The sequence below is a fragment of the Anabas testudineus genome, chromosome 2 (assembly GCF_900324465.2).
Source record: "Anabas testudineus chromosome 2, fAnaTes1.2, whole genome shotgun sequence".
Taxonomy (NCBI): domain Eukaryota; kingdom Metazoa; phylum Chordata; class Actinopteri; order Anabantiformes; family Anabantidae; genus Anabas; species Anabas testudineus.
Window position 1 is genome coordinate 33,961,369 of NC_046611.1, and position 14,965 is coordinate 33,976,333.

The following is a 14,965-nucleotide window of genomic DNA, read 5'->3' on the forward strand; positions in this document are numbered from 1 at the left end:
TAAATCCACACACTCGAGCCAGATGGCAGTTTTTTCTTGCATGAGATTAGAAGATGTTTCTGATTCACTGTGTCGCTTTCTGGGTAAATTAATATTTCAGGCTAAACTATTTCTGTTTTGGCGGAGCACTGAGGGTGTGTGTGAATATGAGCACAGCTCCTCTTCTCTGTTTGAGGGGGAAGGACAGATCTTGCTGACAGATTGCAGGTAAAGTATAAGTGGGCGGCCGCTGCTTCATGAGCCTATTTAGTGATTCCCAGAAAGCCGTTAATGTTAATTGACTGCTTGGGAGGCAAAAGAATCTGTACTGACTAATCATTAAGACTGCAAAAAAAAAAAAACAACAAACAAGAAAAGCACTCATTATAATTGCATCCATGATAAAGAGAATGATTAACAGAACGAACAATGATGTAAAAATTTGTAGCATAATGTCCAGCTTCTGATTGTGTCTTGCATATGTTTGTTAGGCACTGGAGAGTACACAGCTCAGGTACACAGCAAGATTTCTCTCTCTTTGCGGAGGGCAACAGTGACAATAAACACGGTAATTATCATTTTCCTACCGTAAATTAGCATCTGCTGGTTAAATAGAGGGAATTTCAACAGTAGGTGGCACATGGTCAGCTGCCTACAGTATTAGTTGTCAGTGTAGCTGGCAGGATGAGCCCCAAACTGATTTTGTGTCAGTCGTGGATCTCCCTTAACAAACCCTAAGGTGATCCCCCTTCACGCTCTGCAATCAACGGAGGCTTTCCTGTGGCCCTATGCAGTGCATTAGCCCCAACAGCACTGAAAAATCCACACATGGTAATGTGTTGTTCCATGTAATAAGCGCGGTTGCTGTTGGTACAGATGATGGTTTTTGTCTTTGAATAGGCAAAACGGGAGAAGAGGTGTGTGCGCTGTCAGTTCAGCAGCTGTTACACATCACGTCCCACGTCAAGATAATGATCAAATTGTCTCTACCTGTCATAAAAGCTCTTTTTCTGCCTTCCCCTCTGCTTCTTGTCCCACCTATTCTGCTTCCTTCCACCTTCTTTCCTTCTTTCTGTCATCCACGCTAACTCAAAATCTTTTCTCATAAACACATTTTATGCCACTCTCTGCCATCTCCTCACACTTCTCAGATGGAACATCCTTGGCCTGCAGGGGGCGTTGCTGAGCCACTTTGTGGAGCCCGTGTACCTGCACAGTGTGATCGTAGGCAGCCTGCGCCACACAGGCCATCTCAGCCGAGTTCTGAATCAGCGGCAAGAACGCCTGGGTCCACTGCCCAGCACATACAGGCGCAACCAGCCCCTACTCAGTGGTATGACTATAACACAGACACATCTCTGCAGGATTTACCATAGGTGGATTATATTCAGGAACATATAGACAAAGTCTTTGGGTAGTAGTGAAACAAAATTACTTACACATATGTATGAAGAATGAAAAGTCTACAATTTGTGAATGTGCTCAGAAATTTGTAAATGTGTCTAAAAATCTGTAAATCAGTAGATTAATTACTTGCAAGTCTTAGTTGTGCACAGTTGTAAATTCCTTGACACATTAACAAATCAGACTAGACTTTTACTTAATTCTGCACAAATTCGCACACATACACACATTCAGAATAACATATAGTTTTGTGTAATTAATGTTGATAGAGTATTACTTGCAATAATACTGGTATATACTGGTAGTGCTGAAAGCTTGGTGACATAGGGAGGTTGTTAAGGTTTTCTCTAACAGTTAATAATTTTTTTCAGTTCTGTTTTGGACGAGCCTGGACTGAGTCTGCATTTTTTCTGTAAAGGTCAGAGCTGTCAGCATGGTGAAATAGGGCAAAATAGTGTGTCAAAGTTGTCAAAATTTGAACATTGTATAAAAGAAGTGCAACATTTACTGGGTACTGTGAGAAAATCCACTGATTATTGCTATCCCCTTAAAATAATCATATTTGTGTTTGAAATCTAGGCAATGAAATGATTAGAGCACATGCCACGTAACAACTTCCCAAGTTCGGTTCCAGCTGAGGACCTCTGTTTCATGTGAACCCTCTGTCTATCTTCCCATGTTTCCTGTCTGCCTCTCTGCAACTCAGTGCTAATAAAGGCAAAATTATAATAAAAGAAATTTATATGAGTTTGTTTTGCTGAAAAACAGACTTTCAGCATGGGACAGTAGCTTCGCTCTACAATTAGATTCATAATAGAGATCCAGCATTTGGTTTGAGTACTTATTTCATATTACTCTTTGATGTTTCAAATAACCAATGTAATATAATATCATATAATCTTATATAAAATAAGAGGCTGTAAACAATTCAATTTAGGTTAAAGTCACTGCATGCAAGCACAACATTGTTACTGCAGCTATATTTAGTCAATGGAATTTCTTTATTTTTTGATATTGCAACTCAACAGGTAGACTATGATGACAGTAACCAATATTTGAAACCTTCAATAACAGATTTTTTTGTGTACATATATATTGGTTTACTTTCAGGAATTCCTGTTAATAAATATGTCAGAGACAAGTGAGTCACAAGAGAGAACACACACACAGACACACATATGCTTAATACGCCCATGTACCCCTGCTTCTCTACAGTTACATTGTGCCAGCCAGACAAGCAACAACTAAGAAGTTGTCTGGCACGTCTGCTTCCATGGGTCCACTGAGACCTGAGGCTTTCGTTTGTAGTGGAGATGAATGCTGGAAAAGGATCTGAATGACACCCAGCTTGTAGAAACTGCATCAGCCATCACTTCAGATCTAGGCCAGTCAGAGAAGCTGAGTGACAGACACACACAGCGATGTAGGCCACATTTTGTTGCTGGGGATCATTCATAAGAACAAAGGCAATGACTATCACGTATAAGAAAACAAAGTGCATCCAGAAAATATTCACAGCGCGTAACTTTTTCCACATTATGTTATGTTACAGCCTTATTCCAAAATGGATTAAATTCATTATTTTCCATAAAAATTCTACAAACAATACCCCATAATGACAACCTGAAAGACGTTTGTTTGAAATCTTAGCAAATTTAAGAAAAATAAAATGGACGAAAAAAAAGAGTCTTTTACACTGAAAATTGAGCTCTGATGCATCCTGTTTTCACTGATCATTCTGAGATGTTTCTACAACTTGATTTGACTCCACCTGTGGTAAATTCAGTTCATTGGACATGATTTAGAAAGATCTGTTAACAGTGCATGTCAAGAGCACAAACCAAGCCATGAAGTCCAAGGAATTGTCTGTAGACCTACGAGACACAGGCACAGATCTGGGGAGGGGTACAGATTTTTTTTTTTTACAGCATTGAAGATCCCAATGAGCACAGCAGCCTCCATCATCTGTAAATGGAAGAAGTTTGGAACCACTAGGACTTTTGCTAGAGCGGGCCACTGAAAGAGCTGTAGCGTTTCTCTGTGCAGAGAGAAGAACATTCCAGAACAACCATCTCTGCAGCATTCCACCAATCAGGCCTGTGTGGTAGAGTGGCCAGACAGAAATCGCTCCTCAGTAAAAGGTACATGGCAGCCTGCCTGGAGTTTGTCAAAATGCACCTGAAGGACTCTTAGACGATGAGAGACAAGATTCTCTGGTCTGATGAAACAAAGATTGAACTCTTTGCCCTGAATGTCAACCTCCATGTCTGGAGGAACTAAGGCACCGTTCAGCACCTAGACCATACTATCCTTACAGAGAAGCATGGTGGTGGCAGCATCATGATGTAGGGATGTTTTTCAGCAGGAACTGGGAGACAAGTCAGGATCAAATGAAAGATGAATACAGCAACGTACAGAGAATCCTTGATGAAAACCTGTTCCAGAGTGCTCTGGACCTCAGACTGGGGCCACAGTTCATCTTTCAACAGGACAACGACCCTAAGCACCCAGCCAAGGTAACAGAGGAGTGGCTATGGGACTCTAGGAATGTCCCTGAGTGGTCCAGCCAGAGCCTAGACGTGAACACAATTGAACAACCAATGCTTCTCATCCAACCAATGTAAAGTTTGAGAGGTAATGCAAAACAGAATGGGAAAAACTGCATAAAAATAGCTGTGCCAAGCTTGTACATCATACTCATAAAGACTTGAGGCTGTAATTAGTGCTAAAGGTGCTTCAACAAAGTATTAAACAAAGACTGTGAATTCTTGCACAGTTTTTTTTTTTTTTATTATTCGCAAAGATTTCAAACAAACTTCTTTCATGATGTCATTACGGGGTATTGTAATTAAGAGGAAAATATTGAATTTAGTAAATTTTGGAATAAGGCTGTAACTTAAAATGTGGAAATAGAATGAATGAATACTTTCTGTATGAAGCGTATGTTCATGTATATATTATGTGTAATACTAAAATATCTTAAAATGCACATGGTGGATAAATCTACTACAATACTTCCTTTACCACCTTTACCACCTTTTTAGGTATTTATGAAGTATACGGTCGCAGGGCTCTGCTCTGGGTAATTAGGTGCCATGAGGATGAATGTCTTGTAAAACCTACACTCATCAAGATTGATAATTGTACTGATTTGTCCTCTGGTGATGGTGGCTGGGATAAATGTATCACTGAATCCCCCGGCCATGGCCTCAGCGAGCATTCCTCCTGATTTGTTCAATGACTTTTTGAATGGAGTCATTTGACTTTCTGGAATAGAGTTTTTAGTTGTACATGGTGGAGTTAATGTTTGGAGAACTGCGGTCAGGCATTATCCATTTATTCCACATTAGTAGTTACTTATATATTCATTCTAACTACAGTATAATCAACCTCATGGCAAGTACACAGCTTGTTTAACTGCCATTTCCTACACATGCTCTGCCCTTTCCCCCTTACATGTGTTTTCTGTGTGTGGCCCCAGTTGTCACATGTTTGCATTTGTAGTACCTGGAGTAGAAACAGTCATTGAAAAGCGGAAGGGTAAAGGTTGGGGGGGGGGGGGCGAGGAAGATAGACAGACAGCAAAGATGGTCCTACACCAAATCAATGTAATCACAGCCCTTATCAGACAGCCGTTCAATCTGAAGGGAGCTCGGACAGTGAGAGGGAGGCAGAAAGGCAGGAAAAAGAAAGCTTTGCTCGCATTTAGATGTCTGGGTGCGTGTCTGCCCCTGCCTTCCACTCATCTCCTCCTCCATTCTTTTCATGGGCTATGATGGGCTCCCCAGCCATTGTGTGTCCAGGGTTATTTAAAAGCAACACCCCTGGAGGAAATTCCAGGGGATCGCGGGGCCCGCTCTTATCGCACACAGCCAAAGCAGCTCTACCTGAACCCTGAGGGCCAAACACATCGATGGACTGACTTGTCCTTCACTCTTGTCCTGCTGTGCACATCCAGCATGAACAGAAACAGTGGTAAGGCTTTATCTTTTCGGGATAAGCAGAGTCAAAACAATAGCAGATAAAGGAAATAATAATGGTCACTCACCACTTTTAGAGCTTTGCAGATTGCTGAGTACATATGCTTTTTAAGCTATATCCTCTTTGTTCACATTTCACAGATTAAGATTATGGTCTTTGATTCAAGAGTTCAAAGGTGCACTTGAACAATGTTTAGGAAGGTCCTTGAAAATGTAATTATTCATTAAATATGAACTTAATTAGTTTAATGTAATGTTTCAGGGATTTGAACCAGCAATATTCACATCCATGCTTTCCTCCCAAATGAGTTTCTGATGCAGACATAAGAAATCAAGTTCATCTTTTTTCATACCTGTTGCTTCTTCTCTTTTCACCAAAACTTCCCCCACCATAAGAAATGATTTTACACACTGCAATACTTCAGTAATGCAGGACAGAAAAAGTGTGTATACTAACACACAAGCTTTCCTATATTGCGGCTCTACAGCAGCCACAGATATTAAAAACATGTATGTGTACTGTAGTTATGAATCCTATAACCTGAGGGTCTAATTCTGCCTCTTTCATCTCTGACAAACGGTTCCCAGAAGAGAAATTGATCAAGTCTTCAATGAGGGAAAAATCAAATTGGCTATTACAGAAACAGAAGAGTCAAGTCCATTGAAGGGATGAAATGAGCCATGAATGGAGCGGGAGAAAGGAAAAAAGGGAGGATGGATTGGAGGGCCTTTTGTTCACAGAGGTGCATCTGCAAAAGAGAGAAGAGATGGGTAATAAGAGACTTGGAGAATTGTTACTGTGGCAGGCAATTCATTCCGGCTTCAAGAAGCGGCAGAAAAGGAGCGCTGAGATTGGTGAATGGAAGAGTGAAAACGGTAAAATGACTGTGGCAAGGGGAAGATGATCTGCAGGCGTGTATTGTGGTATTGTACTATAACAAGCTGTCTCTCAGCCTGCGAGATCAGAGGCAACTGTTGTTCACCTGTCGCAGAGAATCTGCCTGCTGATTTTCTATGAAGGCACCTTTTACAGTGCATGATATAATAAATAACTGGGTTGAAAGTCAAGGTCAAATCCAGGAAGCAGTGCTTAGCTGTCAGATTTGGTTAGCCTAGATGGTACATGAGAAGTATGTCTCTAGCACTACAACGCAGATTGCACCTGACATTTCCTCCACTGTACAACTGTACAACATCATTTCCAACACTAACTGCCATATAAATAATCATAATCACATAATCATAATCACAGCTAGCACAGTTAGCTTAGCTTAATAAAGTTTAAAGTGGACATTGCTGGCATCACTCAAACACTGTTAACTGCTGGGACACAAGATCACACATTGCTTATATGTTCAGCAGCCCAGTTCTCTCCATTTCTCTCTGAGGGGATTCAAGGCTCCATATAAACAGCAGTGCAGTTTTTGCAGCCCTGCAAATCTTTATTTCTGCCTGTAGCCTCAGGCAGGGAGTTAGGAAGGTTAATGAAACAAGAATGCAGAGACATATGGTTGCAAATTTTGACTCAGCTACTCAGGTTTACTACATTTTGGAAATGTTTTATGATCTCAAGAAGACAATCTGTGTCACATGTTGGTGAACATAGAGGAGGTTAAATCTGCCTGTACTGTTATTGTCTCTGTTGTGCTTCACTACAGGACTAAGCAGTGCTGAGTATCAACAGCCAGGGAAGGCCTCAAGTGTGAGCATCAACTGGACGCTGGGTGACACACAGGTGGAGGTAGTCAACACCACCACAGGACGGAGACGTGACTCAGGAGCACCCTCCCGTCTCTGCAAACAAGCCCTGTTCACCCGCTGGAGCAGACTTTACCGCAAGGTCAGCCCAAACACACACAGGGACAGTAACGCTGTATTCTAGGTAGAGGCCTGTTTTTCATTGTCAGGTCATTGTCTTGCTGGAAAACAAATCCTCTCCCAACCAGTTGTCTTGCTGACTGAAAAAGATTGTCCTCCAGGATTGTCCTATATTTTGCTGCACTCATCTTACCCTCTACCTTAACAAGCCTTCCAGGGCCAGTTGCCAAGAAACATCCCCATAGCATGATGCTGCCACCACCATGTTTCACAGTGGGGACATTGTGTTTGTGGTGATGTGCAGTGTTCTCTGATGGCCAAAAAGGCACCATTTTGGTCTCATCAGACAAAAGAACCCACTTCAACTTGACCATGGAGTCTTTTACATGTCTATTGGTGAACTCTATTCGTGATTTAACGTGAGTTTTCTTCAACAGTGGCTTTCTCCTTTCCACTTTCCCATAAAGCTTTGACTAGTGAAGAACCCGGGTAACAGGTGTTGTATGTACAGTCTCTCCTATCTCAGTTGCTGAAGCTTTTAACTACCTCAGAGTAATGTGACGGAGTAGTGTGTTAGTGGCCTCTCTCATTTGTGTCCTTCTTGCAAAGTCACTCAGTCTGTCCTATGCATTGTCCCTTAGTTGACTGTCAGTTAGAGTTCTTCCAAGCCCCAACCTGAATCATCAGTACAAAATTACAGTAATTACAGTAAAAGTACAGTAATTGCTAAAGTACAATATTTTATTAATTTAAAAAATAAAGATCCAGGGCTGTGTACAACTTGTGTAAAATGCGAACTAAAAGTCACCAATTAGTGTGACAGTTTTGTGTTCTATGGATTTTTTTTCTTTTTACAGCAATTATGACAGAAGGCATCAATTTTGTCGATTTTAATATTTATAATAAACCCAAAGCTTCAGGGGGTTTCTCAGAAATTAAGTTGACATAATTCAAGCAAACTAGTGGCCTGAACACAATGTCCCTGCGACTACGGTGTTTCTATGTGGACGAACATGGAACTATCATTACAACATCTGGGCCTTTACACTGACTTTTGAGAAAGGCACAGGTTGAACATTAATGATAGCTTGGGTCCAATTAACAGTACCAGCCTGCACAATACCAGGATAATGCCAAACTTCTGCAGTGTATCTTTTACTTGGTGGCAAAAAACTATTATGACACAAGTACAAGTGGATAGATAAATGTCTGCTGAAAGCAAGCAGCATTACTCAGTTGTTGAAACCAGTATATAACCCATAGCCATCAGGACTCACACACAGAGTGATCCAGAAGCATTAACTGCAGAGGTGCATGCTAGCATCCCGTCAGTCAATAAGCACAGCCGTGTATTAAAATCCCAGAGTGGTGTGGCTACAGGTGAACGCTCTGTAGAGGATATGTGGAATTTCCTCTCTGCCGCAGATAAATCTGTCGGCCCGGCAACATCTGCCATCACTGCAGCTTATCAAACCCCGGCAGCTCACAGACCCGCTGCACTTTCATTTCCATTCAGAAACTTTATGTAACACACACTGGCTGCATCACCAAATGGCGGCCGTTAAAGCATAATGACTATGAAACCATAATTATTTGGAGAAGTACTAGAGGAGGCCCCCACCCTAAGTGCTCCCAGTGCGCCGCATATAAGGGCCACGCAAGAGCAGCCGCACTAATCTCCAGAAGAAACTTTTGCTCACTCCGTCTCTCTCTCTCTCTGCTTGTCTCTCCGCCGATCTTCATTGTTTCGCCTCACGACAATAGGAATGCACAGAAAGCACAGAGCATGTTCAATTGCTTGTGAAATTTAAATGGGGAGATTACACAGCTGTTGAAGCCCCCCGCCACCACCAACACCCCACACCTCCCAACCTCACCCAAATGCATTTGTGCCGCCTCATTCGTTTTGTTTTGCTCGCTCTTCCCCCCACAACTTACAGAACCTTTAGCCTCTGTGGCCCGGCTTTACTCCTCTCTTTGTTTCGCTCCTTGTCCTCACGCCTGTCATTTCAACTGTCTTCTGACTCCTCTCTTTCTCTTCCTCTTCAGTTGGGGCTCCACGTGTCCGGCTCAGCGGACCGCCAACTCATGTACTGTGAGACAAAGATGGCCGCACGTCCTTACCAGACTGCGAAGCAGCACTGGTTCAGATCGCTGCAGGAAACAGGCCTTGGCACCTGGGTGAAGAAACCACCTGAACAGGAACAGTTCTTGCTGTTGGCCTGAGGAAGTGTGTGTGTGTGTGTGTGTGTGTGTGTGTGTGTGTGTGTGTGTGTGTGTGTGTGTGTGTTTAACCTTTATTTTTTTAGAGTAAGAGTATTCTGCTTCACACCTTCATGCCTGTGGGTTAAATCATCATCCCCCTGACACGAAAGCATCAGGACGAAGGTCAGCTGGACGAGCTGAAGAGAAAGGGACATGAAAAGATGGCCGTTTTTTATCTCTCTTTAAACACACACATTTAAGCAAACGTGCCCCTCTTTGGCTGTCAGGGGGTGGGGTAACCTTGAGCAGAATGAAAGGCAGCTGCTATCTTGTCATCAGCTATTTCCGGGCCCCAAGGCTCCCGCTGAGGAGCAGAGCCACGGGGGAGAGAGAGAGAGAGAGAGAGAGAGAGAGAGAGAGAGAGAGAGAGAAAGGTCCGCGTCCAATTACCGGCGCTGTCAGGGTGACGGCTGATAGAGGAAGAGGAAGGACGTAGCGTTCCTCACCTTCCCTACTTCCTCACTTCCTTCTTCTTTTGCCTCCATCTCCTCCTCCTGTGCCCTGTTGTGATTCCCCTCACCCCTCTGTTCTTAACATGACACCGGGACAGGTTAATACACCCGCTCATTCTCCCTGGGTACAGAGGAGGAGAACAATTGATGCGAGGTGCTTTATTGAGGTGCAGCCATTACCTCATGCTTAAGCATGAGTGGAGGTGATGAAGGTGGGGTGGGGAGTGCTGTCATGTTATTTGCTTTCTCTCTCTCTCTCTTTAACCTGGATGACCTCAGTGTTTTCTCTGCCACCACCATTAAGAGCACGTCTCAGCCGTGACTCGTTGCTCCAGGCCTCGGTGACCTGACAGCTCAGGCTCATCTCTGTGGTCGTGAACAGATCCGTGAGGCAAACACGCACACTCGTGATCACTGACCATGTACATTTGTACCTCTAACTAATTTTGCTGTGTGATTGTTTTCTCTTTTAGAGTTTATATTCATAACCATCACCACCGTGTTGTTCCGTCATTGCTGTGCCACCAGCAGCCAAATCTAAGTAGTGAGAGTGACATCTAGTGGTGCTTTGCTGTTATTGTTTTCCCAGCCCACTTCTTTATGGAGCTAAAAGACTGGCGACAAATGTAGCGTTTACGAACTTGCTGTTCAATCTGTAATCAAAGACTAATCAATCTGAGCAAGTAAATACATCACAACTTAAATAAATATCAGTATTGAACATATACTGTCATGAAGGTGTACAGTATGTAATCAAGGACAACAAAGGTAGAATGTGTTTGTGTCTACAAGCAGTGATGTATTTATTTGTAAATTTGTTTTACTGGAACAGTGTGTTCATGAACACCATAAATCACACAAATCATCCCACGTGTTCTCACATGATTTTGACACTATTATTTAGACCCGTATTTGTCCCCATATTTGTTGGAACATTTCAGCTCCACTGAGGACACACTACAGACTGTCTGTCAGACTTAAATGTAGTTTTGAAGAATAAGCGCTTTAGTAGACACCAGTTTGTGTGAGAGAGAGATAGACATACAGGCAGATTTACACAAGAACTGAGAATTCGACCCACGTCTTCAGTATCCAGATTTGCATTTGTTGCACACTCTTTATAAATCTTATAAGTCTTTTATTAGTGGCTAAACTCTGACTTTCATTGTTTTTCTTTAAGTTTAGGTTTACGTTTCTTAAAAGCTGCAATAGTTAAAATAGAAAATATTCCTATTTATTATTGATTAAGTATACGATAGTCAAAAATTAAGTTCCATGAAAAATATTTTTTTGGTTCACACCCAACCAAGCACTGCAAAACCTGAATCTGCATCCCTGTAGTGGCAAATATGATGTTTTGTGTAAATCTCATCTGTGTCAGAACAGAGAGTAGGCTTCTTCATCTTCGCGTCATCTTCAGCCTACACCCCCTAACTTCTCATTTGTTGAGTGATCCCTCAATGCAAACCCAACATGTCTCATGAAATCCTCATTAGCCATGAAAACAGATGAACAGATTTATTTTGAAATATAATAAATATAAGGCATGTCTGAATGGCAATATTGTACCTATGAGTGTACATATGTATAAAATATGTATAAAGGATGCTGACAAAGATGTGAGACAGATCCTAAAATCTGGAATTATGATGTATATTAAAGTATATGAACAGCTGCTGCTAAGGTGTGTAAATTGCACTTGAGTAATAAAAAGTGAATGTTTGTACTGTACATGTGAATAAAACTCCAAAATCTTGTCATTTTATTTTGTCTGGACACATTGTGATTAACCAGTTTGATGTCCATAGATGACATGTATAATAAAAGTCGAACTATGTTTCAACACAAATATACATCAAATCATTTGCAGGCTAATATTAAAGCCACCTGTCTACTTCGGTCTCTCTCAGGGGGGGGGGGGGTGGGGGATCCATAGGGAAATGGTTATCTCTCTCAGGCTCAGTAGCAGGTGTCACACAGACCAGCCGCCAAATTATCCTGGAGGAAAAAGAAGAAGCAGAGTCTGGGGGGTGGGAGGTTGGATAGGAAGGGGTTCCTCCTCTGCAGCATCCACCCGTCCCCCTAAGGCCATGGAGTTGGCTGTGTGCTCCACAATAAAAATCCTAATTGACAATTTGCTCCAGTGGCTGGTCACAGCCAGCCAGCTCCAATCTAATGGACGACCACGGAAAACTCCACAAAATATTGTCCCACCCAGTGAAACCTAAGAGGCATAACCCACTGAGCAGGACACTATTTTTAGCATTACACCAATATAATACGTTTATGTTAGGCTAATTCTGACATTTTCTCCAGCATGACAAAGCATTTATACCATTCTAAGACCTGAAATGCATGAACCTTTTTTGGAAAATAAACAGGTCTCCTCAGGGTAGTAAGGACAGTACAGTACATGGAGCTGCACACACACATTTGCACAATGTGGTTTGTTGGACTTTTTTTGTGTGGAAATACAGAGTAAATTAACTGTGGGACTATACAAACACACACAGTCTGTGTCTTTCTAAACTATGTCCGATAAATGCAGTTTTCCACAGGTGGACTCCACACAGTCAAGATCTAGACACATCTGTAGCAACATTACAGCAAACAGAATGAACCTGAACACAACGTGAAGACTTTCCAATGTTCTACTGACTGACTCGTACCGGACTTCAACTGAGTATTTCCATTTAATTCCATTTATACTTTGCTTCAAAGGGAAATGCTGTACTTCTTACTCCACTATGTTTATTTGGCACAAAGACTTACTGAGTACCTTCGAGATTAAGGTTTTACATTAAGAAAAAACAATCACAATCGTTCTCTAGTGTGACCCTTTACAGAAAGTATCACCTTTGGGCCCAGGGTCACATGTTACAGAAGCCAACAGAGTACAAAATGAAAACGAACAAAAACAAGTAGTGAACACAACACCAGCAATGGAAGTTTGAACATGCTGGAAAACCATCTATTCTTCTATTCTACATGCAGCAGGTGGAGTTTGTGAACACTCATTTCATCTTTTCCTTTTTCACTCTCTCTGCCACCATGGCTGCTAATTAGAGGTGAGCAGGTAGTACACTGTGTTTTTCTCAGACCTTTTTTCTCTACAAATAAGTGCCTGCTGGGGCAATAACAGTACAGCGCATTCTCTTCATGTATACAAAGGCAGTGCTGACTTTTATAGACATGTTAGCCCAAACCACAGGTGAAACCTTCCGTCCCTTATTTAATACTTCATACACACTACACATAAAACCAACCCCCTGGTGATGTCCTGACACAGGTCAGCATGGTTGCCAGCTACACAACAAGCTGTGACCACACCTGTCGACCATGGACAGCATAACAACGTTTCCCATCCTGACCCGTGTCCATCCTCAGACTAAATCTGACATAAAACAAACACAATCTGAGCAAACGCGTCATAAAAGACCTGTTTTCAATGATCACAGTATTTTTTAAACAAACCATTCTCCAGTACTTAAGTTACCGACATGAACGTCTAGAATAAAGACCTAGTTCAGGTCTGGACTTACTTAATACTTAACATATTCCCTCTTCAACTATTCACTGGTTGACTTCCTCTTATTGGGATCATTGTCTTTCTGAATAACCCAGTTGTTTTTGAGCTTTAGTTTACAGACTGATGTTCTCCTTCAGGGTTCTCTGGTAGAGAGCAGAACTCATGTTTCCTACGTGCCTGAGATACGATTATCTTTTTGTGGATTTCTGTGTCAGGACCCCTGTTGTCCAAACAAAAACTTGCATTTTGTGTTTGCTCAGATTTCCTTTGATTTCTGTTACATTTTGTTTGTAGCTCTGAAATGTCTCTGATTAGTCTGAGATGCTCATAAAAAGAAAATCAGGAGTGGGTTGTATTCATTTCCACAGTATTACATGTGTGAGAAAGAAGTGTTCTCTTGTATGCTGCCATATGGCTTCTTTTATTTAGCAATGTGACACATTTTCACATTTTCTTAGCAGAGCATGGTAAAATAAAACGTACCCTCAGAACATATTTTCAAACCCCATGCGTTCCCTGTTCATTAACATTAGACATTATTAATCCAACAGACTGGATTTACAGTCAGATGAATAAAGCACATCTTACTGAAGTGAATAAAAGGTGAGGTGCTCAGTGTTAAGAAAAAAAAAAAAAAAAAAAAGCAAAAAAGACACGAGACTGGAAAAGAAAATCACACATTTTATTGGAAAGTGTCAGAGAGCGCAAACCCGCCACAATAAGGTATGCAAAGTAGATCACATAATGAAGTTTGAGGTGAATATGATTCACTACAATGAAGTGAAGTCTTATTTCTACTTCACCAATCTAGCAATGCCAGTAATTTAATGGATCAATCCAAAATCATATTTCCTCCGAGTTCAAATTCATATATGGGGGATAAGTCGGACGTTGTCGCTGCAGATTAAAATGACACTGATACCACTGGCTGTGAGATTGAGTTCCATGAATGTAACAGGAATAAAAATCCTATCTGTACTGTGCAGCGGAACACAATTAGTTATTTAACAAGTATTTGAAAAAGCACGTTGATGCTCAGATGGATAAGGCTAATGCACCCTATTCAATGCAGTAGTAAGGCATTTCAATACGCTTTATTACATTTTAGCTTCATGCCACTTCAAAATCCACCCTGGCTCTATTGTTGGTAGGAACAGCAGTAAAGTGTTTGGGGAAGTTCTGCATACCTACAGTATGTGCGCAGAGCTACATTTCCACCAGTCACACCAGTACAATAAATCATTTCATGGAATTTACAGCTCAAACAAGATCAAACAGCATGACTTCATGTTTAGGATATTGCACATGTGAAACAAAGAGTTTATCTGGGTTCAGCTCAAGTCCAACTCCAGACAAGTTCATGTATTATTCTCAAAGTGTGTCTTTCAACACGTGTTCACCGAGTTTCACTCTGAGCACAAGACATATCAAAGAGCTGGGTTATTGCTTCTGTATTTGGATAAGGAGCATTTTATGTACAACTAAAATGTGCATGAGTCTGTACAAGGCTGAAGGGTCCAAACACTATCACTTCATAT

The 14,965-nt window shown here is 41.6% G+C and overlaps 1 protein-coding gene across 1 annotated transcript in view; it reads left to right on the top strand.

Annotated features, from left to right (window-relative positions):
* The window catches only part of adarb2 (adenosine deaminase RNA specific B2 (inactive)), a 181,178-nt gene extending 169,529 nt beyond the window's left edge, over window positions 1-11,649 (top strand). Inside the window, exons 8-10 of the mRNA XM_026364444.1 lie at window positions 1,131-1,312; window positions 7,022-7,203; window positions 9,231-11,649. Of these exons, the coding sequence (XP_026220229.1) occupies window positions 1,131-1,312; window positions 7,022-7,203; window positions 9,231-9,407 (541 nt within the window). The 3' untranslated portion in view covers window positions 9,408-11,649. The remainder of the gene's footprint in view (window positions 1-1,130; window positions 1,313-7,021; window positions 7,204-9,230) is intronic.
* Window positions 11,650-14,965: the final 3,316 nt, after the last annotated feature.